This window comes from Gymnogyps californianus, chromosome 8 (assembly GCF_018139145.2).
Source record: "Gymnogyps californianus isolate 813 chromosome 8, ASM1813914v2, whole genome shotgun sequence".
In the NCBI taxonomy this organism is placed as follows: Eukaryota; Metazoa; Chordata; class Aves; order Accipitriformes; family Cathartidae; genus Gymnogyps; species Gymnogyps californianus.
Genome location: NC_059478.1, coordinates 10,565,938 through 10,589,888, shown reverse-complemented (window position 1 = coordinate 10,589,888; position 23,951 = coordinate 10,565,938). Strand labels below are relative to the sequence as shown.

General features: G+C 36.7%; 1 protein-coding gene across 3 annotated transcripts in view; it reads left to right on the top strand.

Annotated features, from left to right (window-relative positions):
* The window catches only part of KCNT2 (potassium sodium-activated channel subfamily T member 2), a 153,854-nt gene that overhangs the window by 19,777 nt on the left and 110,126 nt on the right, over nt 1-23,951 (top strand). For all 3 annotated transcript variants that reach the window (XM_050900901.1, XM_050900900.1, XM_050900899.1), the window contains exon 2: nt 16,024-16,103. In XM_050900901.1, the coding sequence (XP_050756858.1) occupies nt 16,024-16,103 (80 nt within the window). The remainder of the gene's footprint in view (nt 1-16,023; nt 16,104-23,951) is intronic.

The following is a 23,951-nucleotide window of genomic DNA, read 5'->3' as shown; positions in this document are numbered from 1 at the left end:
AAAGTTAAGACTGTAAGTTTTCTAACTCCCATTGTTAAAAGGGTGAAAGCTCTTACAATATTAATATTTTGCCAGTCATATTTGTCTTTCCTCAATTAGGTTTCTTTTAAAATTGAAGAGTGTCTGCACCAAGGCAGGCTATTTAGTCTGTTATTTAGCAGACTGAACTGGTCTGTTTGGTCAGGTATTTAGCAGACAGTGGTAAGTGATAAGAGGAAATAATGTAAGAGCAGAGCAAGTAACACACTGTTGCTTATTTTAATATAGCCTCATTCTGGTATACCCTCTTTTCTGACTTTCCCCTCCATCAACACTCATTCCATTCCCATGTATATTCCCATATTCTCTCCATTTTGTTCTTAGCATCAATATAGTTATTATTGAAACAAATCATCAACATTTTCCTAATGATACCAAAGTGCTCCTGATGCTATGTTCTGAAGTGCTAAAATGTGCTCTGGAACTTTTGTATTAGTTAACATTTACAAAATGTTATTAGACAGCCTAATACAGGCAGTGTGATTACGGAAAGGTTGCAGAGAAACATCTGTACTATCTTAGACAGAAGTAACTTGGGTTTGTGAAATAGACTTTGACTGGATGATTATTAGCATGATCAAGTAAATAAGTGATATGTTCTGGTTAAACTACCCCTGTAGGAGCTCTAACATCCAAATAGTGACAGATATATGATCTTGTCATAATTGACTTGGAAATATTTTAGCACTTTAAGAACACTGTTTAGGGATTTGGCCTATAAAAATATTGTCTTAGTTTAGGGAATTAATTTTGAAAATAAGATAATAACATTTGTCCAGATTTGAAGGAGACAAAAATGAACCAACTAATTTATTTTTGAAATGCTGTTTATAAATATATAAATTTGCCAGTTGCAAAAATTCTGAATGAATGTGTAGTAAACTATGACAGCTATTATTACTGTGTTACGAATAGCATAGATGTTTTACAGAATCAGTGGAATGCCTTTCCTAAAAGGCTCACTAGCTAAGGACCAGTGATGGCTGTATAGCCAGCAAAAGTCTCACTGGTAATGAATGCACAACAATTTATTATGCTAAATCAAGGTTTAGTTTTAAACATAGTTATGGATAACACCAATTTTTTTAAAAAGACTCAATAGCAACATAAACCCAGATACCTATAATCACATTTATGAATGCAATTCCAAGAACAGCACACTGTACAATCCTCGACTAGAGGTTTTGGTTGTCATCTCCCCACCCACCCTTTCCTCCCATTATTTTCATTATCTGGGCAACTGAGGAATTGGTCCACTAACTCTGTGGCAGCAAATTTATGCTGTCTTTTACACCAATACAAAGATATAGTTCATAATCACTGTCAGTCAGTCAAACACTGCAGTTGCACTAAGGTCCTGCCTTTTCCACTATCCCGGAGTGTTTGTTCCTGCTGTGCCTTTGCATTAGCTGTGACAATCACAATGATTAAGATGAGTCTTATCAACAAACTGATCCAATTGAAAACTCTCTCTCCAAAGGAAAGAATATAAATAGTCTTCAATTAGAGCAAATTCCTAGTCAGACTCATCTGGAAATCACCCCTTTGTAAGAGTGACATGAGCGGACACCCCCCTTGTGGAGACGGCAGGTTCTTGCACTGGTCATAAACCAACATCCTAACTTGACAGCGTATCTGCTGCTGTCTACCAACAGTCAGCACAAGCCTATTTTACATGGCTGACAGATAAGTGACTTCGTGTTTACATGTAATTCATACACAAATCTGTACCACAGGTTTATCGGGTAATAAGTGAATCAAGTGTTGATTGGTCAGCACTGATAGATTTAATGATAGTTGGCAAGAAATTGCATTCTTGAGAGCAGTAGAGAAAGCAGTGAACTACATGTTGATAAATAAACAACTGTCTAGTTCCAAACATAAATCAAATGGCTACTGCATCTGTAAACTAAAAACTGCATATATGACTTTCCTGAAAGCCAGTGGTAAGCTGATAAATACCAAATAGATGATTCATTGAAGACAGGCATCTGAATATTCCTTAATGATTTTGCTGCTTCTGCAGAGAGATCCCAAACCTACACTAGGAAAAGACTCCACGCTGAACACATGTACATATTTTCCATATTGTGTATACACTTCACTGCAAGTTTATCGCTCATACACCACAACATTAAAGAGTTCAGCTAGTCCAAACTGAAACTGGTAGACCTGGAAATGCAGCCTAAGCATACCTCATGTCCTAAACACCTCTGTGTTGCCAGGCCTCTGGCAGCAGCTCTTTCATTGTAGTGCAAGTACTAGCAAGCTCAAATCAAAGCCCAAGGTTTGGGCCTCTCCTCCTTTCAGGGCTGCTATTCCTTCTGCTGCAGGTTGCAGAAGTAAGGAAACTACAGGCCTTTCTGTTCCATCAGTCTGAGCCCAACGACTTTGTGTAAAGTAGCTACTTGCCCACATTAAAATCCTGGCAGCTGCTTTTATTTGCCACATTGTATGCTTCTTTGTGAGGCTTTGCTACTGCTTCCTCCAGCCTGTGCTTAAGCTTCATCGTGGAGGTTGCCATCTATGCCTCCTTTGTAACAATTGTTTCTCATGTTTTTCCGTTTTTTTTTTTGTTGTGGGTTTTTGTTTGTTTGTTTGTTTGTTTTTTAAACACATAACTGGAGAAATAATCAGTTTTATCATTTGGCCTTCATGGATTACTACTGCAATAGTGATTCGAACGGTCAGACTTATTTAAACTCTGTTGCGCTATATGGCACTTGTCAAATAAAGGTTTCAGGTCATTTCTCTGAACATATAATGTCTTAACTTGCCAGTCCTACCCAGATATTTTTGTTTACATTGCTACGTAGATGTGTACATGGATTTACCTTCCACATAGCATAAAACTCAGCCAGCCTCCTTTGTGCTGTATAAACTGCTGTGAGTGAGTCTGCTGCACAGGGCCCTGGAGAGCAGCTTTGGCACTTATTCCACACTCATCATATGCTTCTCTGGAGGGGATTAGGAGGTGACAAAGCAAACTGTGGTGACAGCTGGGGGTGGCAAGAGGAAGTTGTGAGGATTAGGGATGGAAGGAAAGGAGTAAGTGGCAAGGGTGGTAACAGAAAGTGAAATTGAGCACTTTTCTTCCTTCACATCTCCTAAGCTGAAGAAACATTCTACAGTTTTGCTGAAGGAAACAGGCAAGAAGTCAAATAATCACGGAATCAAAGATGTATGTATCACAGGTATATAGAGGTGTACATACAGACTACAGGTGATCTCACTGGAGACTAAAATTAGCAACAACTTCATTCTGGTGAAGGTCTAAATATTTGGAGGTTATAGTGTCTCAAGAATTTCGCTGCTTACGTTCCCATGACTTGGCAGTAAAGTCCACTAGTTTCTGAAAATATGGTTCATACCTGGATTGCCTTTGCCGAATAGGCACATGTGAATTGTAGACCGAGTGCCAAACTTTCATTGACTGGAGATGAATTTTACGTGCAAGTTTTTTTCTATAGCAGACAGAATATTTTTTGAGGGAATTGTGTGATTCAAGTTCTGAGGCATGTTAGTATCACATCACAGGAAATACAGAAGGCATTTCACTGGCTTCATTTTGAAGCTGGATTTTTAGATCCAGCAGCTGCAATATGTTCAGATGTTATTTCCGCAAGGTTAATAGTTACATACACTTCAGGTTTATAATTGTTTTAGAGAAATATGCTAAATTTCAGGCTTTGTTTCTCCTCCAAATATCCATAACATGGACATTTTATTTGTCTTGAAGGAAGCAGCTTTAGGAGATGGAAAAAAGAAAAAAAACAGGTCAGTCTGAACGGGGTCAGAGAATTCAGATTGCTTAGAGATATCTCTTTTGTGGCCAATTAAAAAAAAAAAAACAACTGGGATCTTAAGTGTAAAATGTACCCATTTTTAGCTTAACACTTGGGAAGAAAGTCTTCCATGTTTGAAGCACAAATACAATGTTTTCTAGAACTGCAGGCTATTTCAATTCATCTGATGCTTCTTATAAAACTTTTCTTAGTATTTTCAGTGAAAATGGCCTTATTTTTGCCATTTTTACTGCTGAACTCTGTGGGAAGCCGTTAAACAACTAAGAATCATATTATCATCCCCATATAGTTATTCAGAAAGCAATCATGACAACTAAGTTAGGACAGAGAAATAGGAGAAGAATACAGCTCCCAAAAGGGAGGACACAGAATATAGATCACATCCCACCAGGTCAATGTGATAAAAAAGGCAGCATAATGTCTTGCATAGTAACTGTAGTTGTACAGGAAATAAATTTAAGGCTACAAAGACTTACAAAATTTCAGACGTTCTGTTTTAATTGGGTCAGAAAACCCAAGCAATACCAAAATTCAAATGAAAGCAAAACTATTTTTTCGGTTGATGAATGCATTTTCCTTGGAAAAATTCAATAGATTTTCTACTTAAAGAACAATAAAGGAAATATAAAATACAATTACCTTCTTGAACAAAACAATTTTCAGAGGGAAAACAGAAACTTGTGATTTTGACATGACATGTTGACATTGCTATCTTTGAACTCAGAACATTCCATTTCTGAAACTTCTCTCCTTATGAAATGTTAATCAGTAAGACTCCATACGCAGATCATGTAAATTCATCTGTTTACACTGAATGCTGTAGTTTAAGACAATTTTTCATAAGCTTCTATTTCCTTTTGGGTAGGTGCAAGCTAATACTTCCCTATAATTTACTATGTCTTTGGTAAAAACGTAGGTTAACTTACTGAATCCCAACATTTCGTTTCAGGAAAAAAAACTTCAAAATTTGTTTTTCTGACTTGATATGCTATGCATTTTTCTAGGAAACACGGAATAAATTGTTGGTTATAGTTGAAGGTTACCAAGTATTACTAGCATAATACAGTAAAAAAACAAAAGCAGAAAAGCCAGCAATCAGAAGTAATAATAAAGCAGGATGGTAACAATAAAAAGCTGTGGAATTTTATTAGAGAAGAATCAATATATATGCCCTTCTGAATCTCACACTGACCTGCCAGTTTTATGTAAAATACATTGTATAATTGAAATATCAAGAAAATTGTTTTCATTTTGGGAGAAAAATAGTAATTAAATATTTAAAGCAATAGGGAAATATCTAGTTTGAATATTTTTACTATTTGATTATTTTACTCAACTCTAAGTGAACAGAATCTTTCCATTGATCTAAGTGGGCATTGGATCAGACCTACTAGGAAGCTGGCTCTGTGTTTCAGGTAACATATTAATAAGTCATATTTAAAATTATATTTTACAGTTGGTCATGTGATACTTAAAAAAATGACAGATTGGGATTCACCCACAAAGTTTTTTTGTTCCTTTTTTGGATTTTTTCTATCCATCTGCTCTTTTTTCTTCTCCCTTCTGCTGCATTTTCAGAAAACTAAATCTTAATTTCTTATTTTTTTAAGTAAAAATAAAACTGAGATAAGCGATCTAATCTGTGAGGATACCATGTACGAACAGCTCTCAGCTTTGTTCTACTTTCTGTTTTTGAAAAGATGCAATCTTGAAAAATAAGGAAGAAAAAGATAACTTACAGAAGAGCAGTAGCAGAATAGTCAGATATACATTTGTCCTACAGATGAGAAGTAAAGTTTAAGTGAATAGTGATTTGGATTTCTCTGGTAATCAGAGGCTAACTCGAGTCACTTGCAAGGGACCAAACTGAAGAAGAGTGTTTGCTCAGCATTTCCTTAAAGTCAAGACATGTTGTGCTCATCCTTTCTCTTATCAAACATGAGACCTATGCACACACAGTGGTTTTTGCTGTTTTAAGCCCTGGACTACTACACCCGCACAAAAAAAAAAAAGAAAAAAGAAAGAAAATAAAAAGTAATAAGTAGCTCCTTTGCCTAAACAAAGATGACACGTTTCATTCACAGGTATTTGGTTTTTTTAATATGTAAGAAAGGTGTATGTGCCTGTAAACTGCCATATCTAAAGTGAGCAATGAGTCTTTAAGATTTTTATTTATTTAATATTCTAGAGATAACAAAATCTACCAGAACAGTTTAAGGCTCCTGTTTATCTGAACACCTGTTTCTATCTTTATCTGGATAATCTCCATGACAATGTCCCTCATAGTGTTTAGCTGCTTGCTTTGTAAGAGAAAAGTGTTAAATGGGGAGCATGCAAACTGAATCCAAACTTATTAAAATAAAATCTACAGAGAAATGACATCACATGTGAAGTGTTGGAGTAGGAGTGACACAATTCCATCACTGCCATCCATCTATTTTGAACATACAGTGGGTATTTTCATACATGGTCACCATTAAGTTTCTGATGGGCCTGAGGAAGAAGTATCTTTTAAGGGCCGTATAGCACCAACAGTAAGAGGGCCCATATGGCATTTATGCAGTGCTGCAGAGTTTATTTATTAAAGCTTTGATATTTGTGGGCTATCCTAATGTGCAATACTGGAAGTAGGCTGAAAATTGATGAAATAATTCAAGAGGAGAGGAAAGCCAAACATCTCAAAAGACTGAGATTTCTCAAGGTCATGAAATAACTTTAAGAGTAGTAAAGTCCAGAGGTACCTGTGGCACAGGCCAAGATTTTGAACAGTAGGAATTCAGAAGGAAAGGAATGACCTTTAGATTTACTATTAAGCTAAAAGATAAAGTGACGGGAGGAGATGGATAATGAAAAAGGAGAAGTTGCCACAGGTAACACTAAATTAATGACACTTTGTGACAAAGAACCGTGAATTTGTTAACAGTGACATGGAAGGAGGCCTAGAGAGAAGGCTATACATTCTGTTTTGACTGTGGTTAGAGTTAGAGGTGGTGGTGCTATGGGAGAGAATTAGTTCTTCCTGCAAAAGAAAAAGCAGAAGCAAAAATAAGAGAACGAGACTTTGACCAGAAGGAAGGGAAGTTTCCAAAGGAGAACAGAAAAGGACAGGAAAGGAAGAAAAGCAGAGTCCTGAGTTTAATTCCAGACAGTGAGAGTGTAAAGAAGAAAGGTGTGTTGAAAGCAAAGGTCCATGCAGGGAGTTAGAGCAAAGACAAGAAACCACAGGAGGGACAGTGTGCCATTTCCTCAGTGTTTTCAAGTGAAATAGTGAAATTCTGTAGTACACAGAGGAAGACAAGACAGGGTGAATTCTGCAAGGAACTAGAGAAAAGGAACTGTTGAAGAAGGGATTGGAAATATTCTTAAAGTTTGGATGGAAGAACAGGAAGAAGGAGGAGTTGGAATGAGAGGATGGTGGAGAATAAATTGTCAGCTGAGCATGGAGTAGCAGGAGAGAGGTCTCAGAGGACCAAAGAAAGAGGTTGGGGGCAAGACAGATGGGGGGCTACAAACAACTCCTAAAACTACCCTTGACTCTGCGGAGTGCCTTTAGTGCAGACACAAGTGGGACTTGGGGAAATAACTAAGGGGTTTTTTGAGAGAGAACAAGAGTCTTACTAAGGTAACAATTAATTGGCAATGTTACAACAGACAGAAGTTTGGTAAGCATTAATAAATAGCTTCAAATGGAAGGTTTGCAATGATTAGCATTAAAATACTGTAGTAGAAAATACTGTTAAATTTTAAATCAACAACTTGAGGAGTGTTGTTACTCATAAGAACAGTAATTTCTAATTCATTCATACAATGTATGCAGGGTACCCAGGCAAGCTGCTTGACCCTGCGTATGCCTCGCCTATCACAGAGAACAGATTCAATGAATAGATCGCTGTAGTTGTAGGAGAAGGATCTGTCATCTAACTTTTGTTTTAGACCATCAACAGGTGATAGGGACGTGTAGTTGTGATACAGAGGAACAGAGCATGTTAGGCACATGAATTGTCCTCCTCCTAATGCAGTTTCATTACTCATGAATCACCAGCTGTCCTGTTGCCTTTCACAGCAAAGCAATCTTTCCTTTGAAACAAAAATTAAATGTTTGTTGAATGGCAAAGAGAAAAGTTGGTGCAGAAGAATAATTTCAGGAAAGCAATAGAGAAATTGTCCTGGTGAACAGAGAATAAGATTTGAGCAGAAAAAAATAAAGATATGGTAGCTTGTAATGGGTTACTGTGTCTTTCGCTCCTAACACTCTAATACAGAGTTAAATCCAGGCTGACAGAGACGGAAAGGTGTTATCACAGTATGCTTGATATTCAACAAGTTTGTTTTAAGTCTCTTTTTGACAAGTAGTTGCCAACATTATTAAAAAAACCAACAAACATTCCTGCTATTCAGGTATGGGTAATTGGCACAACTACATACAACTGCACGGTGTCTGGAATCAAACTCATGAAGCATAGCCCATTACTCAGAGTTCTATGATATTCAGACTTACGCAGTTAAAAAGCATTGCATAATGGATTCTCATTGCAGTAGCTCTGTGCTGTATATATCCTTGTCGTGGTTTAACCCCAGCCGGCAGCTAAGCACCACGCAGCCGCTCGCTCACTGCCCCCCCCACCCCTGGGATGGGGGAGAGAATCAGGGAAAAAAACTCGTGAGTTGAGATAAAGACAGTTTAATAGGACAGAAAGGAATGAAAAACAATGATAATGATAATAATAATAATATGACAATAGCAATACTAAAAGAATTAAACTATACAAAGCAAGTGGTGCACAATGCAATTGCTCACCACTCGTTGACCGATGCCCAGTTAGTTCCCGAGCTGCGATCCGCCCCTCCCGGCCAACTCCCCCCTGTTTATATACTGGGCATGACGTTCCATGGTATGGAATACCCCTTTGGCTAGTTCAAGTCAGCTGCCCCGGCTTTGCTGCCTCCCAGCTTCTTGCACACCTGCTTACTGGCAGAGCACGGGAAACTGGAAAGTCCTTGGCTGAAGATAAGTGCTACTTAGCAACAACTAAAACATCGGAGTGTTATCAACATCATTCTCACTCTAAATCCAAAACACAGCACTGTAGCAGCTACTAAGAAGAAAATTAACTCTGTCCCAGCCGAAACCAGGACAATCCTACATGTGAAGTATTTTTGCCCAGAGGTTAAAGAGAGCTATTTTCACATGCAGTAAATTCACTTTAAAATATGTATGCCTTCCTCCCCTTGTATGCTTGGGGCGGGGGGGGGGGGGGGGAGTAGAAAAAGAAAATTTTTACCAAACTTGTCAATTATCTTCCTTGTGTGATTTTCTTGCAAAATTTAGCTTAAAAGTGCACTATTTCTTAATGCGTCATTCACATTTGATTTATTAACTTTCTAACCTTAGGCAATAGATTTGCAATAGGAAAGTGTATTTACAGTAAAAAGTCAAGTGTGTGGTATTTGCAGGGCCACTAAAATGGAGAGGGAGATTGTGCTGAGATTTCTTATCCCCGTAGTAAAACATCATAGTATTTTCTGTTTTTTTTTTTTAAAGTTTCTAATGACAAAGAATACAGATTACAATTCATTTTTTATTACTGCACCATTACTAGAATGGTGAATTTGTCACTGGTTTTCATGGGTGCAGGACTGAGATGATAATTTCCTTTTTGAATTTGCAAGACTGATTGTGAATGGGGGATTTAAAAAAAGAGGAGTATTATTTGATTGAAAAGCATGCATACTACCCACCACTGAGTCTCAGTCACTTGCTATCAGTCTTCCGTTAAAAATCTTTCCCTCAAAGGAATGGAAAAAATGAAGATACTTTGCACAGAAAAGTTTGAAAAATAATGTCATTTCATATCTCTATTGCTGTAATATTAAATTGCTGCCATGGACCTGTATAGGTTTCACAAAGACAGTTTTATGTAACTGAGGCCAGGTGATTGTAAAAAGGAACATGAAGCTGGCTCACAATCAGATTTAAAAATATATTTGTATTTATATACATAAAAATGTGGATACACATATACTATTTTTAATTAAGGGCAGAAATTTTTAGCATTTTGGCTTTTGAACAATTAAGTAAAGAAAAAGTTTGCTTTTACATAGAAAATATTTTCTTGTGGTTGCAGGTGCAAATTTTTACTTTGTGCAATCTGAAAAAATTCGGTCTGGCCTATTTTCTGATGCTGTCTTGGATTTCTTTCAATCGAAACAAGCAGCACTTATTGGAAAGATACAGTAAAAAGGGTTTGAGCACACATACAGTTCTAAGCTACAATGTTATTTATGCCTCGTTGATCCTTTCTTCTGTAAGTTGTGATTAAGCTGAACTCGGTTAATGCTATTTCTATCTTCATTAATACAGAGAATTTTTAGAGTGACACTGGTAACACCTGATCTCTATAAATCCATTAGTTATGGTAACATCCCATTACATAATCAAGCAGATGTAGGTATGTCTGGAAAAACTTCACTAGATAGGTTAACTCAGATTCACTGATTTAGAAGGTAACTTCTAAATAAATATACTCGTAGAAAGAAAAGAACAAAAGAAACGCCCAGGTACAGATGTTATAGCATACACTCTAAGTATTAAGATGACCAAACATGTCTTTGTTACATGACAGTTCAAATTTGAACGTGACAATTATGCTGCATAAGTTGTTCTAGAGGAGTACTGCGAGAATTCAGTTTGGAAAAATAAAGAGGTAATAGGTAATACTGCATACTACAAGGCAATTATTAGAAGGTGTGGAACCTGTGTTCTATCATGTGCATTCACAATGTTAGATATTATAAAGAATCTACAAGATAGTATTACACGAACACAGTTCTGCAGAGAACTTGAAAATATTCATTGGTTTATTCATAATAAACAGATAAAATCCCCTATCAGAAAAAGACCTTATACCTGTCAGTTTTAATTATTCTACACTTGTTAGAAGTCATCTTTAAGAAAATGCAGGGCCATATTGCAAATGTTAGATTTCATCAGCATAGAGCATGGCAAACAGCTTCAGTAAGGAGGTAGCTTTTAAAGACTATGTCCTAAAGTACCCAGAAAAATGTTGAGGCCCTGATCTCCACAACTCTCATGTCATGCTCACACTGCAAGAATGGACTACCAAATTAGGAGGCTGCAAAAGAAATAGCATCTTTTCTGTCTTTCCAGTAAGTGAGAGGAAACAAGCACCCTGCCTCCCCCAGTTACTACCATTTGTTTTGCGGTGCTGTCATTCAGCATGGAGAGGAAATGAAAAACTCAGAACTTTATCTGTTCAGTGTTCATCATGACCTATGCAACTGATGACTGATTTCCTACCAGAAACAGATAGAAGGCCTCCCCAAGTTAAGAACCAGTAATGGAAAAGTACTGGTCTTACTGCTGTTTCCTTCAGCACAAGATGATGAGGTACCATTCAACAAGCAGTCTTGATCTGTCATATTGATTCTGATGGAACAAGGAGGCCTGGAAGTCAAATGACCATTTCTCTGTGAAGATCTAAACAAATCAGAGTTCTGAGTATTTTAGAACTTGCAAAACTTCAAAAAGAAGAGAGCTGCTACCCAAGACAGTCACCATTAAAATACACTAATGTTTTATTAAAAGCTATAAGAAAAAAATGCCTATTTCCTCTTTTTGCAGTAAAATAAGCTCTGACAATAGCAGTTCACTTCAGCACTTCAAATACTTCATTTTTAAGCACCTGTCTACACCCTACATAATAAACTTTTGGGTTTGAAATCTGACAGGGTTCACATATAGTGGATTGGCAAATCCCAATAAAAAACTTATTGTGTCTATATTACAAGGCTCTTTTTGTAGGAAAAACATGAAATGTCCCTTCCCATAAAGATGGATTTAAATAAATTGATGTAGTTTTCTTCAGATTGGCTCCATTTGTACAGTTCACACCTTTTCTTGATTCCACTGTCAAGAAGTAGTAAGCATAAACATTTACAGCTCTTAGCACACATGTAGCGAGAAATCCAACTCATACTTGATTTTTGAAGGGATTATTTCTGCCAAATCTGCTATTTTCTAACACAAAAGAAAGACAATTTGTAGATTTGAGGGTGCAAGGTAATATTGTTACTATAGTAGAGTGTGGCTATGGAGTTAGAATGTCATTGTAAATAGCAATGGAAAAATGCAGACAAAATTAGTTAAGTAACCGGATTGCAGACAGATTGGTCCCAGTGACTTACAGTCATGAGAAGAAGTGCTTTGCATTAGTGTCCTAGGCATGAATTAGTATTTTCCTGCTATACTTTTTATTACAGTGTGCTACTCAAATTACATCTTGACTGAATTAGAAAAGTGCAATCTATACTGGTACTTTGGGTACTTCAGGATGCTTCGTACAGTTTGAGATTCCACTGACATCACTGTTCTTTGGGTTTAAACTAGGGAAGACCACTATTAATGGTATTTAATTTTAAGAAGGTTAAAAAAAACACACTGTGTTTTCAGGAGAATCATATAACTTCAGTTGTTTTTGCCACAGGTATATCAGCCATGTATTTGTGCATTTTCAATAAAGCTGAAGCAAGAGTCAGTAAAGCATAAGACCTGTTCTTTAACTTCCAAAAGCAGCTTTTTATGGAATATTCAATGCCTACCACATACACAGAAAAAGTCAGAAGCGATTAACTGACTGCATACACAAAATCCTTATGTTCATCAAACATTTCTGTCCCAGTAACCATCGTGAAGGAATGGTGTTTTAATCCTTCAACTTAATTTCCTTTTGGTCAGGGTGGACTGAACTACAACTGTCTTTTACAGGAAGATAAAAACCATGAAGCACAAATTGTTTAAACTACACTTTTAAATTACTTACACTAGAAATATAGAACAAAACCAAACCTTTCCATAGGCCAGATGGTCTGTGTACACATATACAATCGCCCTGTACTGCATGTGTGCCGTTTCATCAAAACCTTTTGCTTGGAATAAAATTCCAACTAGTATTTAACCTGCAACAGAATAATCAAGTTTTATATAAGTACGTGGCAATGAATTTCACTCACTGGTTTGAAACATCCTTACTAACTTGTACTTAATTAAGTCCAGAAAAAGCTTGTTCAAGCCCTTCATTACTACTACTACTAAATGATCTTAATATTGCAAGCAAGGATCAGAATTTATTTGTGTTATGTTCCTAAAATACTCCTTTTCTAGGTTACACTTCATAGTGGGAAAAATACAGAAAGAGCAAATACTTGAGGTAAAATTCTAATCATTAAAAGATTACAACAAAGGTTCAAGTAGAATGAGTGTTCTCCCTAAAAATAAAAAGCAGAGTATTGGGAAGGAACAGTATCTGGAGGTTTCTGTCCTTATCCCTGCTAGTGGCTCCTTCAGCCATTCATTCGTAGCTTTACTTAGTAAATAGTAACCTTTAAGAAACAAAGTGAAATATTCTCTGTCTGGTAGCCAGAGTATCTTGAAAGCATACATTGATTATAGATGCATGATAATGTATTTCCTGCAAATGTAGAAGGCCGATATAGTTTTTACCTAAGTTTAAAAAAAGTCAGGGGAAGGAGAAGGAGGAGTTGAGCCACAGAAGTGGTATTAGCAGCATTCGTAATCCATTTTGCCATGGAAACTGCTGCACTGTGGAATCCCAGTCTGCTGTGAGCACAGGTTGCTAAGGAAAGAGAAGTAGACAGCTGTTAGAAGGCTATCAGAGCAATTCATAATGGTAGTGATAGGAGGGTGATTAGCTCCCACATCCTCTTTCCTCGTTATCATTAAATCATGGCTTACTGTTAACATGTTGTTCTTTCATGATAAGTGACTACTGTAATTTTCTTACAAAAAATCTGAGAGATTAGTTTAGAATGTGTAAAAAAGTTCACCGATACTGTGCACCTTTTAAATAACATCCTGTACTTCAATAGCTTGTGCCACTTTGTTTACCTACCGAAATATGTCCTTGAAGATTTAAGTATATACACTTAGCATGTGGCAGCTGCCAAATCATGGGAAGTGTTTCCCCCTAAACTGTCACTGCATTAATGACATTAAGTACCTTGGGAAATGTGCAGAAAAGAATTGAAGCAGAGCTCAGGCCCCCACAAATCTGCTCACCCACTAATTAACCCCTGGACATGCTTCCTTAACTTGCCTTAAGGTCACCAACTATCTAAATTGTACTTCTACTAATGGCAATGACTCCTGCAGTCTTGAACAGCACAACATTTAGTCTATATTTAAGCTCAATAAAAGTCCAGAAACAAGTTGCTCTTCATCTGATGGGCTTTTCCTCTAGTTTGGTGGCAGTTTCTAGGACATTCCTCTGGGCCCAAGCTCTTTGAAATATGCAGTTGCAGCTACTCTTAATTTAAAAAGCAGAGGGCAAGTGGGTTCCTCCTCTTTAATTCCAACTTCTTAAGGATCTTACCACAGAAGGGGTAGAGCCAGATAGGGCATAAAAGCTGGTCTAGGGTAGGGGTTGCTCTTACTGTTGTGGCAAACATCTCATTGCACAGAAATAAATTCAAAATTCTGGACGTTACAGAGCTTAGTTCTGATATAGATTCTTAAAAATAAGGTTATGTTTTTGCTTCCTCTGAATAGGAAGCAGTGTAATTATCCATTCTACAAGGAACACTACAATAAACCACACCAAAGCTAAGTGACTAGCTGAAATTAACTACCTCACTAAGTGAGTCATAGAGAGCCGCCTTTTTATGATGTGCTGACCCTGTCCTACAAAGTGATATGCCTAAACTTCTGGTAATAAGCAAGCAAGCATGAAAAAGTCACATTACCTGAGATGCCATCCATTCTGGGCCCATAACTAAATAATTCTCCAGTTCCATAAGTGTACAGAAATATATGGTATTACACAAGTATTTGAGGGGAAGAGAGACACTATAGATAACATTAGATTATACAAAAATTGTTTCAGCAAAGGCTTCACATGCAAGAAGGGAAAAACTAAAGTCAGGATTCTGCTTGAAAAATATGACAGTACATATAAGAACAAGGAGTTGAAGTACAGTCATTTGATGAAAGACTGCTGAAAAGAAATGCTGAAATAAAGATCATGTATGCCTATGAACAGAAAAGATACGCAATTTTGCAACACATGGTATACAGAGAAAGTGAGAAGTAAGGAACTCACTTTCGTGATGTCACTTTAGCAATAGTAGAACAGTTCTCAAACTGAGGACTGACTTCTCAGGAAGGGACAGAAATTGTGCTGGGGTGAAGTGATTCATTGCTGGAGGAGAACTAGGATTGGTGAGGGAGATCCAGTCAGATGGGTAGAGCAGGGACTTCTGTGGAAATGGAACTAATACTGCATTCATCCTACAGCAAGCAGTGCAGCTCCACAACTCCAGAATGTCCCAAGTTTTTCTATACAACTAATGCACACCTTCTTTTCCCCTTGCCAGCCCCTGCAATAATTTTCTTCTCTCTTCTAGTGTGTAGAACTATTGCATGAATTGTACTCAGACTGAATTGAGGGACAGAAACATGAAATACATCCTGGCAAATTTGGGGGGAAAGGAGGGAAAAAAGATGTTACTGTTGCTGTAATATAATCTGGAAGGGGAGTTATTTTCTGTATAACATTGCACGATTGCAACATAATTTTGCTTTTAGGTCTCAATATTTCATTGTGACAAAAGTGAAGTTCAGAGAGGGTGGTTGATTTGGTGCATGAGCATTTGATTAAAGGTGAACACAAGTGAATGCTTAACTGAGACACGAATGCTTAACAGAAATACGAACAAGATAGAAAAAAGAAGAATCATTAAAATGTCAATTTTACAGGAAGGGAGTTAAACTGAGATGGAAGGTTTAACCTGAACATCAAGGAAATCTTCCTTACAAAGATGCAGATGTGAGAATAGTCTTCCAATGAAAATACCGAAACCGTAGATGCTTCTGATTTTGCAGTGTAGAGTGTCCAAGTAATATGAAAATGATTCTGCATGTAAACAGGATAAACTAAATAAGTTTTTTGGTTTGTTGGGGTTTGTTTTGTTTAGTTTTTTAATCTTTTAACATTAGTCATTCAAATTCAAGTGAGCTTTTGGCTGACCACTCTTTATATGTTCCTCCAGTTATATATAAAGAACAGATGATTAGGGAAAAAAATTATTTTGAAAAAAATAATTTCTTTCATATTCAATTCTAATACTTCCTTTTATATTTCAGGGTGCAAGTTGAATTCTATATGAATGAAAATACATTTAAAGAGAGACTAAAGCTCTTCTTCATCAAAAACCAAAGATCAAGTAAGCAGTTGGATTAATTTCTCTTAAGCATAATTGTGATACTTTGAGTAGAATCCAATTTCATTGAAGGCAACAGCAAAGTTATCATTAATTTTCTTCTGAGCTAAAATTCTACCCCATAGAGGAGTCTGTTTTACATAATATCCAAAACAAATTCAGAAAGTATTATTTAAACTGAAAAACAACGTACTTATTTTGTAGGATCAAATACTTAGTGACGTGATTTTATTTCTGTATCATGATCAAGTTGACTAATTTGCATGGATCTGACGTTGCAATGCTCATTGACAAATCATGACCTTATGTCTAGGAAAGCAAACAGCCTCTAAGATGCTGGAGCAAAAAAGCTGCAGAAGTACTTGGCTCTTTGAAGTGTTCAATTTTATTAAGTATTCCTAAATAAATTTCAAACTTGATCTGTACTAGAAAAAAAAAAAATTTGGAAAGGAAACTAATGGGGAGGACAAGCCTCCTTCTCCTGAATGTGGTACCTCAGAAACGTAGTCCTTGTCTTTAGTCTGATTTAACGATATCTTCATTGACATATGCACTTAAATTCATAGGCCATCATGGAAGAGAATAATGTGGAGGCACTAAGATATTAATCTTTTTATACACATCCATGCAGCTGGTCCAAGGGGATGGAGGCATTGTATATTATCAAATCTTGATTAGACCAGTGGAGTTCATAGCTGAGAAGAGCAGTAACTGACCTCAATTTTCCTCTGTGTAGCAGGATTGAATTTACCTCCATTTGCCCTACACCTGTAAAGAACTAAAATTACAATAGCTTTATACATAAAGCTTTTAGAATAGAAAGAATACATTTTGGCCTTTGTAATACAGTTAAGATGGTTCCATGGCTTTGTTTCTGGGAAAGGACAGAAAGGAGAAAAGACAGAACTTTACTTTTTTGGTGTCCCAATCTAAAAAAACCCAGACAAACAAAATTTGGGAGACTAGATCAAGTCTTTAAAAATAAGACAGACCATAAGATCTTCTATCTGTAAGAGCTAGTATCAAATAAATACTAGTTTTACATCACAGAACCTGATTTTTTTATTAGCTAACCTTCTCTAACTTTCCAGGTGTGATAAGCGAAATATTCCCCTAAGCAAAAAAAAAAAAAAAAAAAAAAGGCACTGTACTGTGAATAACTGATATTTTCAGTTTGGGCTTTGGAATTATTTGCTAGTTTCCAGCTGGAGAATCAGGTTTAAAAAAGGTGCTGGAGGTTCATCCATGGGGAAAGCTTTATTTATTACACTTACATAGACACACAGGGGAAAATTCATCTTAATTCAGGTGCCTCAATAGCATAGAAAGCAGAGGACTACCTCTGCTAGTAAATGATGTGGCTAGCCTTCAGAGTATCTTCTCTTCTAAACTTCAGATGGGACGTAGGTTTTTTCACATTATTATACATTTCATAGAATGGTTTGGGTTGGAAGGGACCTTAAAGATCATCTAGTTCCAAGCCCCCTGCCATGGGCAGGGACACTTTCCACTAGACCAGGTTGCTCAAAGCCCCATCCAACCTGGCCTTGAACACTTCTAATGATGGGGCATCCACAGCTTCTCTGGGCAACCTGTTCCAGTGCCTCACCACCCTCACAGTGAAGAACCTTTAGGTCCTGGCAGGCTGCTATGCTCTTTCCCCGGAGCCTTCTCTTTTCCAGGCTGAACAATCCCAACTCTCTCAGCCTGTCTTCACAGGAGAGGTGCTCCAGCCCTCTGATCATCTTTGTGGCCCTCCTCTGGACTCATTCCAAGAGGTCCATGTCCTTCTTAAGTTGGGGGCCCCAGAGCTGAACACAGTACTCCAGATGGGGTCTCATGAGAGCGGAGTAGAGGAGGAGAATCACCTCCCTCAACCTGCTGGTCATGCTTCTTTTGATGCAGCCCAGGATATGGTTGGCTTTCTGGGCTGCAAACTAGATTTGGTTGGTAAATTTATATTCTAATGAAGATTTTTATTTGAAGTAAGTTTCTTATTCTGTATTAGCACACTTTAGAGCTCTCTTATTGCTTCTTGGCCAATATGAAAAGAATGTGTACAAAAACTGAGTATGCAAGGAACAAAGAAAGGAGATGTGTGAAGAACAATTTCATACTCCATTTTATGTTTACAAATCTAACTGTGTTGCAAAGAATGAATTTTTGCTTATACATTTTTGTATGTAGGTTGTGGAGTCTCCCTTCATAGAGGTATTAAAAAACAGCCTAGACATAGTCCTGGGCAACCAGCTCTAGGTGGCCCTACTTCAGCAGGGGGGTTGGACAAAATGACCTCCAGAGGTCCGTTCCAACTCCACCCATTCTGTGATTCTTGTTAGAGATAAATGAGTTTAACTAGATTTACATTTTAAATGTAATTAATTGCACTACAACTTCTCAAATGGTTTTAGTTCTCTTCTACTTTTCTCCCTGTGACTTTACATGTCTAAGTATTTTATATCTTTATAGCCTTTGACTTCTGACATTGTTGACATAGTGTGTAATGGAGTAAGAGACAAAACAGAAAAAGCATCCTAAACTAGAAAATATTACTCCTGACTAGAAAGGCAGTCTGGGAAGCTGTAAGCAATAAATAGCCTTTTTGTTCCTGATCTAGTCCACAAAACAGGGATTTGATGCACTCTTGTTTACTTACTAAGAACATCTATAAAGTTATGACCTGACTCACTGTAAATCTCTTTTCACTGATAAGATAGGAAGGGTCTGAAGAGTACCTTCTTGCTTAAGTGAAAGAATTTTTTCCCCTACTTAGATCTTAACAAGATTAAAAAAATACATATATACAGATACATATTTTGATGGCAGAACTGCAGACTCTGTACATCTAAAAATAGATACATTTATCATCAGCAGCACAAAAATTAAACCAGAAGTTAGTTAATTAGTATGAATTCTTGGCCATTCCTTTGCCCCATGTGTACCCTTCTGGCTAAGCACATTAAGAGAAATGTCATAAGTTACTATACTGGAACATCTTTATTAGGTTATGATTGGGTGTGAAGTATGGGTCCAAAAGAGAGGAATGATGTGGAAGTTTATTTGAAATAAGCAGGAGAGTGGGAAGCAACTGTTAATTCATCCTGTTGGAGATGGGTTCATGCTATAGACAAGTAGCACAAGAATTTTCCTACTTGGCTTGCTTGATGATTGCTGGAAAAATCCAGATTCTGATGAATTCTCCTACACAGTGATGCCATACAGAGCTGAGGTAAATTTTGTAGAAGCATGCTGTGTTTTTGATTAACAAATGAAAACACAGTAATGAGTTCTTCCTGTAGACAGCTAGTAGAGACACTATCATTATGGGCACCTCCTTTTCCTGACAAGTCCTCAGGAGAGGACTCCAAAGAAAACTCTAAGAGATGAAGCATGTTTTTTGTGTTGTTGAATTATGCAGCCAGTTCACGGAAAGGAAGTTGGAGAATGAGGGTGCTTACTGTAATTACAGCAGCATATGGTATGGGCATGCCATTTCCCACTAGAATCCCACAGGTTACCCAAGCACTGCTACTGGTTCTCATGATACAAGAAGCTTAGCCAACAATTAGACATTAAACAAGGCAATTTTCAGGAGAAACAAACAGGAAATACAGCAAAATTATTACTGTACTGAATGAAAAAAAAAAATCCCCAAACCAAAGTGTTCAGAATTAGTAAGTTCAGTCAAACACTCCTTCTGCTTATGCAGATCTTGGTTCTTGTCCAAGTACTCACAACCAGAATCCTCTAAAATACAATCTCCCAAAACCTACTGCTGAGATAGTACCTGCCACTCATTCAAGTGTACTCATTCAAACCTCCATTGAAATTGGAGGATTCTGCTGCCCAGAGGTATCAGGGAGTTGATAAATAAAGATATTGCCCTTTAGATCTTAGTGTTCAGTGAGAGCACTGAAAACCTTCCTTCACATACTAAAGATGTAATTGCTATCATTGAGAAAATAATGGTCAGTAGTATCAGCAAATTTTGAGATAGTATAACTAAATCAAACTACAAATGTTCACCAAACAGTTTTTGCTAATCCTTAAGACTTCACAAGTGAATTTAACACATCAGAGTGTAATATCACGTGGTTTTGTCAACCAGAGCAGTCAACTCTAAAATGTATATGAATTTTCTACAGAATACTATTCTGATCTAAATCACATACAGACTGGTAGCATGAAATATCAACTGTTTCATTCATTATTCTGGTTTTGGAAGTATTTCTATAATCTGATAACCAATGCATGAAAAGCATTTTACAAAGGTGTCATCCAGCCCCCCCAAAAAACAACAAAAAAAAAAAAAAAAAGAGAGAAAGATGACATATTGGTATGACTTGCTAGTACTTGCCAAGATCACACACTGCATTATCACAACCTAAAATAAGTCTCAAAGGGAAAAAATAAGTGAAGTTTCAATTCAGTGGAGAGGGAATAAAAGATAACCATCACTAGGATGTAAATTATTAACAGTATATTTTGATCCAACTCCTAAAGCCAGCTACTAAGATGATTTTGCTAAAAACCAAAAATATGTTAGAGAGTTATGAGAAAGGAATAATGGAAGGTGATGGTAAAATCTTCAGCTGCTATCTGTCACTCTCACTTTGATTTAGGTCAGCTCTCTAAATCAGAGGATTAATCTCTGAAAATGCTTGTAAGGGAAGCATCAAGAATTCATAATAAAAATGAAAGTCACAGTCTGTACTGGTGAAATATAATGTACCACTCTGTACCTAAAAATGCCTGCAAAAAATAGCCAATACTTGTTCAAACTGAAAAGGAAACATTTGACAGTTATATTTATTTCACAAAACAAACAGATTTTGAACTGTTATTATCAATTTCTTCTTTTAAAGAAGACAAAGGATGTAACACCATGGTTACATGGACACAGTGAAATTACAATCTCATTAAACAATACATAACTGGATAACAGTGTATGATTGATGTAGCTGAATACAACTTTCAGGCACCAGTGTCAAAACATAGAGATATTCTGTGCAAATGACCCTGCTACTTGAACAATCTGGCTGTGAGTAGAAGAAAAGAAATTAAGTCAAGTAGACCATGTTGATCCACTGACAGCATGGAAAATAGAGGACAAAAATAGCCAGCAAACAGAAATATGAAATGCTTTCTTTGTAACAGAGTAATAAATGAAAACCTATTTTAAATGCCTTCTCTAGTGACTATCCCCTCCTTCCCATATTTGAAATGCTAGATCTCCATGACAGTGGAACAACTGCATTTCTTCCAACTTACAGGTGATACCCCGAGCTATGAGGCTACAGAAGATTTTGACCAGAGAGAATACTTATTTGGTAGTCCTACATTAATTATTAAACTTTAGCAGGGGTGACTAAATATGCCCCCTCTGACAGCACATCCTATTTCTAAAGGCTGAGGCATACAGAACTAGGAGAGGCGACCTTCTGAAATAGGATAGACTTGAAGCCTGTTCTTCCATATTTATATTGTAATAACTGACCCAATCACATATGGTACAAGACCTATCCTATTGCCTTAGTTTATATATAACCCAGTCCATGATATGCACTCTGTATCTATGCTAACTAGAACCCTTAGATGAAAGTATGTCTGGTGTGAAAACCCTGCCTTATATTCTGTGGGAAATAGCCATTCCTGTGGAGATATCCAGAGCCATAAGCACTTTTAGGCATAGCCTGGAATAGATCTATGGAACTTAAATATTTGAATACTTCAGTAGCTCTAGATCTTTCAGGACTAAGGTTTGAGAGTTAAAAGTTTAAGGCAGCAGGCAGGAGCATGGGTCCCTTGTATTGATGTAGTTTTTAATCAGAAAAGCACCATTTTCTTTTGGCATTTAAACCAACATATAATTTCAAATGATGATTATAAACCAGGCCATTATCAATGCAGAAGAGAAGTGTTTCACACCAAGATTAGCATTCACAGAGCTAAAAAACAGAAGAAACAAACAATAGACTTTTGTACTTATCTAAGAAAGTTAGACAACACAAAATTGGTACAGAAAAGAAATCCTGATGGGCTTTTCTTGTTTGTTTGTGGTTAGGTGTGGTTTTTTTTATTTATGGGGTTTTTTTTAAACATTATCTACTCTTCTTGTTGTAATAGCCTAGTTGTTATGGCAACCATTCATACTCCAGCAGACTTCCACAAAAGGATTAGTACAGACAAACAATTCATGTTTTCTTCAGCAGCAGTTAAAAAAAGGTGAAAAAAAAAAAATAGCATTGTCCAAGAAAAAGTACTGGGGTTCTTCCTAGCCAAACAATAGCATGACAACACACTTACTTACTTACTTACTTACTTACTTACTTACTTACTTACTTACTTACTTACTTACTTACTTACTTACTTACTTACTTACTTACTTACTTACTTACTTACTTACTTACTTACTTACTTACTTACTTACTTACTTACTTACTTACTTATCTCCTACAGCCTCTCAATCCATCTACTACTTCAACCCCTTCACTCATGTTGGGGAATAAATAGTCTGTGGCTAATTACTCTTGATAGGACAGCAGGAATCACTAGGTTAATGTTCACAAACTTGATTGCCAGTAACAGCTGTGGGACTTCTCATGGTCAGGACCACAGGATTTTAACCCCTAGTTTACAGATGACAAGATGCTGTAAAAGTCCATCCAGTTCTCAGGTGATAACTGCAACTTCACAGTTAAAAGTAGTAAGCAGTGTTGTGTAATAAACCTTAAGATTTCATTCAGCAATTGCATGGTAGAATATTTCAGAATCTGTATTTTGTTTTTCTGTGTTTGCTGTAGATTGCGTTTTAATGGGAAGGGAACTAGTACATATAAAAGGTGATTTATCAGTTTTATCTGTAGGGTGTTAATTTTTGAACTTGGGACTGAGCAAAGTCAAAAAGTATGTAATATTACTATAAAATAATTATGATTCTTTCCTTAAAAGGGAATGTAGGCACACAGCTTTGGGTATGCATAATAACGCTGTAGTTCTTAAACCATAGAATTATACTGAGTTCAGCAGACCTGCTAACGTATTTGCAACACAACAATAAAAGATACTATCTTTACTATGACTAGGTGCAAATAAAGTCACATCTGTGTAAGACTCAGTCAATGGTATTCTGCTTTGGACAGAAGGGTTCAGCTGGGCAGAATTGGACTCTCAGTTCACAAGACTGAAAAAAATTAATGCTTACAGTGACCTCCCCCCACTTAACCTTAGTCAACTGACAGTTTTAACTTCATTAGTGAACAAAAACTTAAAACAAGAGTTAGATACAAATATTTACACTGGCAAAATTTTAAGACTATTGAATTTAATAACAAGACTGAAAGTTCAAACTCTAATCCTCTAATGACTGCAAAATCAGATTAAAGTACAGTTAAGTTCCACTGTAGTAGATAATGGCTCCAATTAGCACTGAAATAAATTGCCCATGTGATAGAAGCAAGTGTCCGTGTGGATCCCTTTGAAGGACTCCTGTCTTTGTGCAGTAGACCTATGTTTGTGGGAAATACTGTAATATTTTATGATAGTATTTGTGATATGTCCTTTCAGCTAGAACATTTCAATATTCACATGGTCTGTAGAACAAGTTGTTGATTGAGTTCAGTTGTGCATTCAGCATGACTTTCAGATGTCCTGATTCTTGGACGCATAATTATGCAACTTCAACATTAAATAAGTACAGTTTAATATTTTATAAGTTGGGATAGTATTAATATATTCTGTATGAGAAGCTACTGCATGAAGACTTCCGGATATTAATATTTAAATACTTGCCATTGTATATCCTCTGCCTATGGTTGAAAGTATGTCGTCTTCATGTCGCTGTATCTTGCA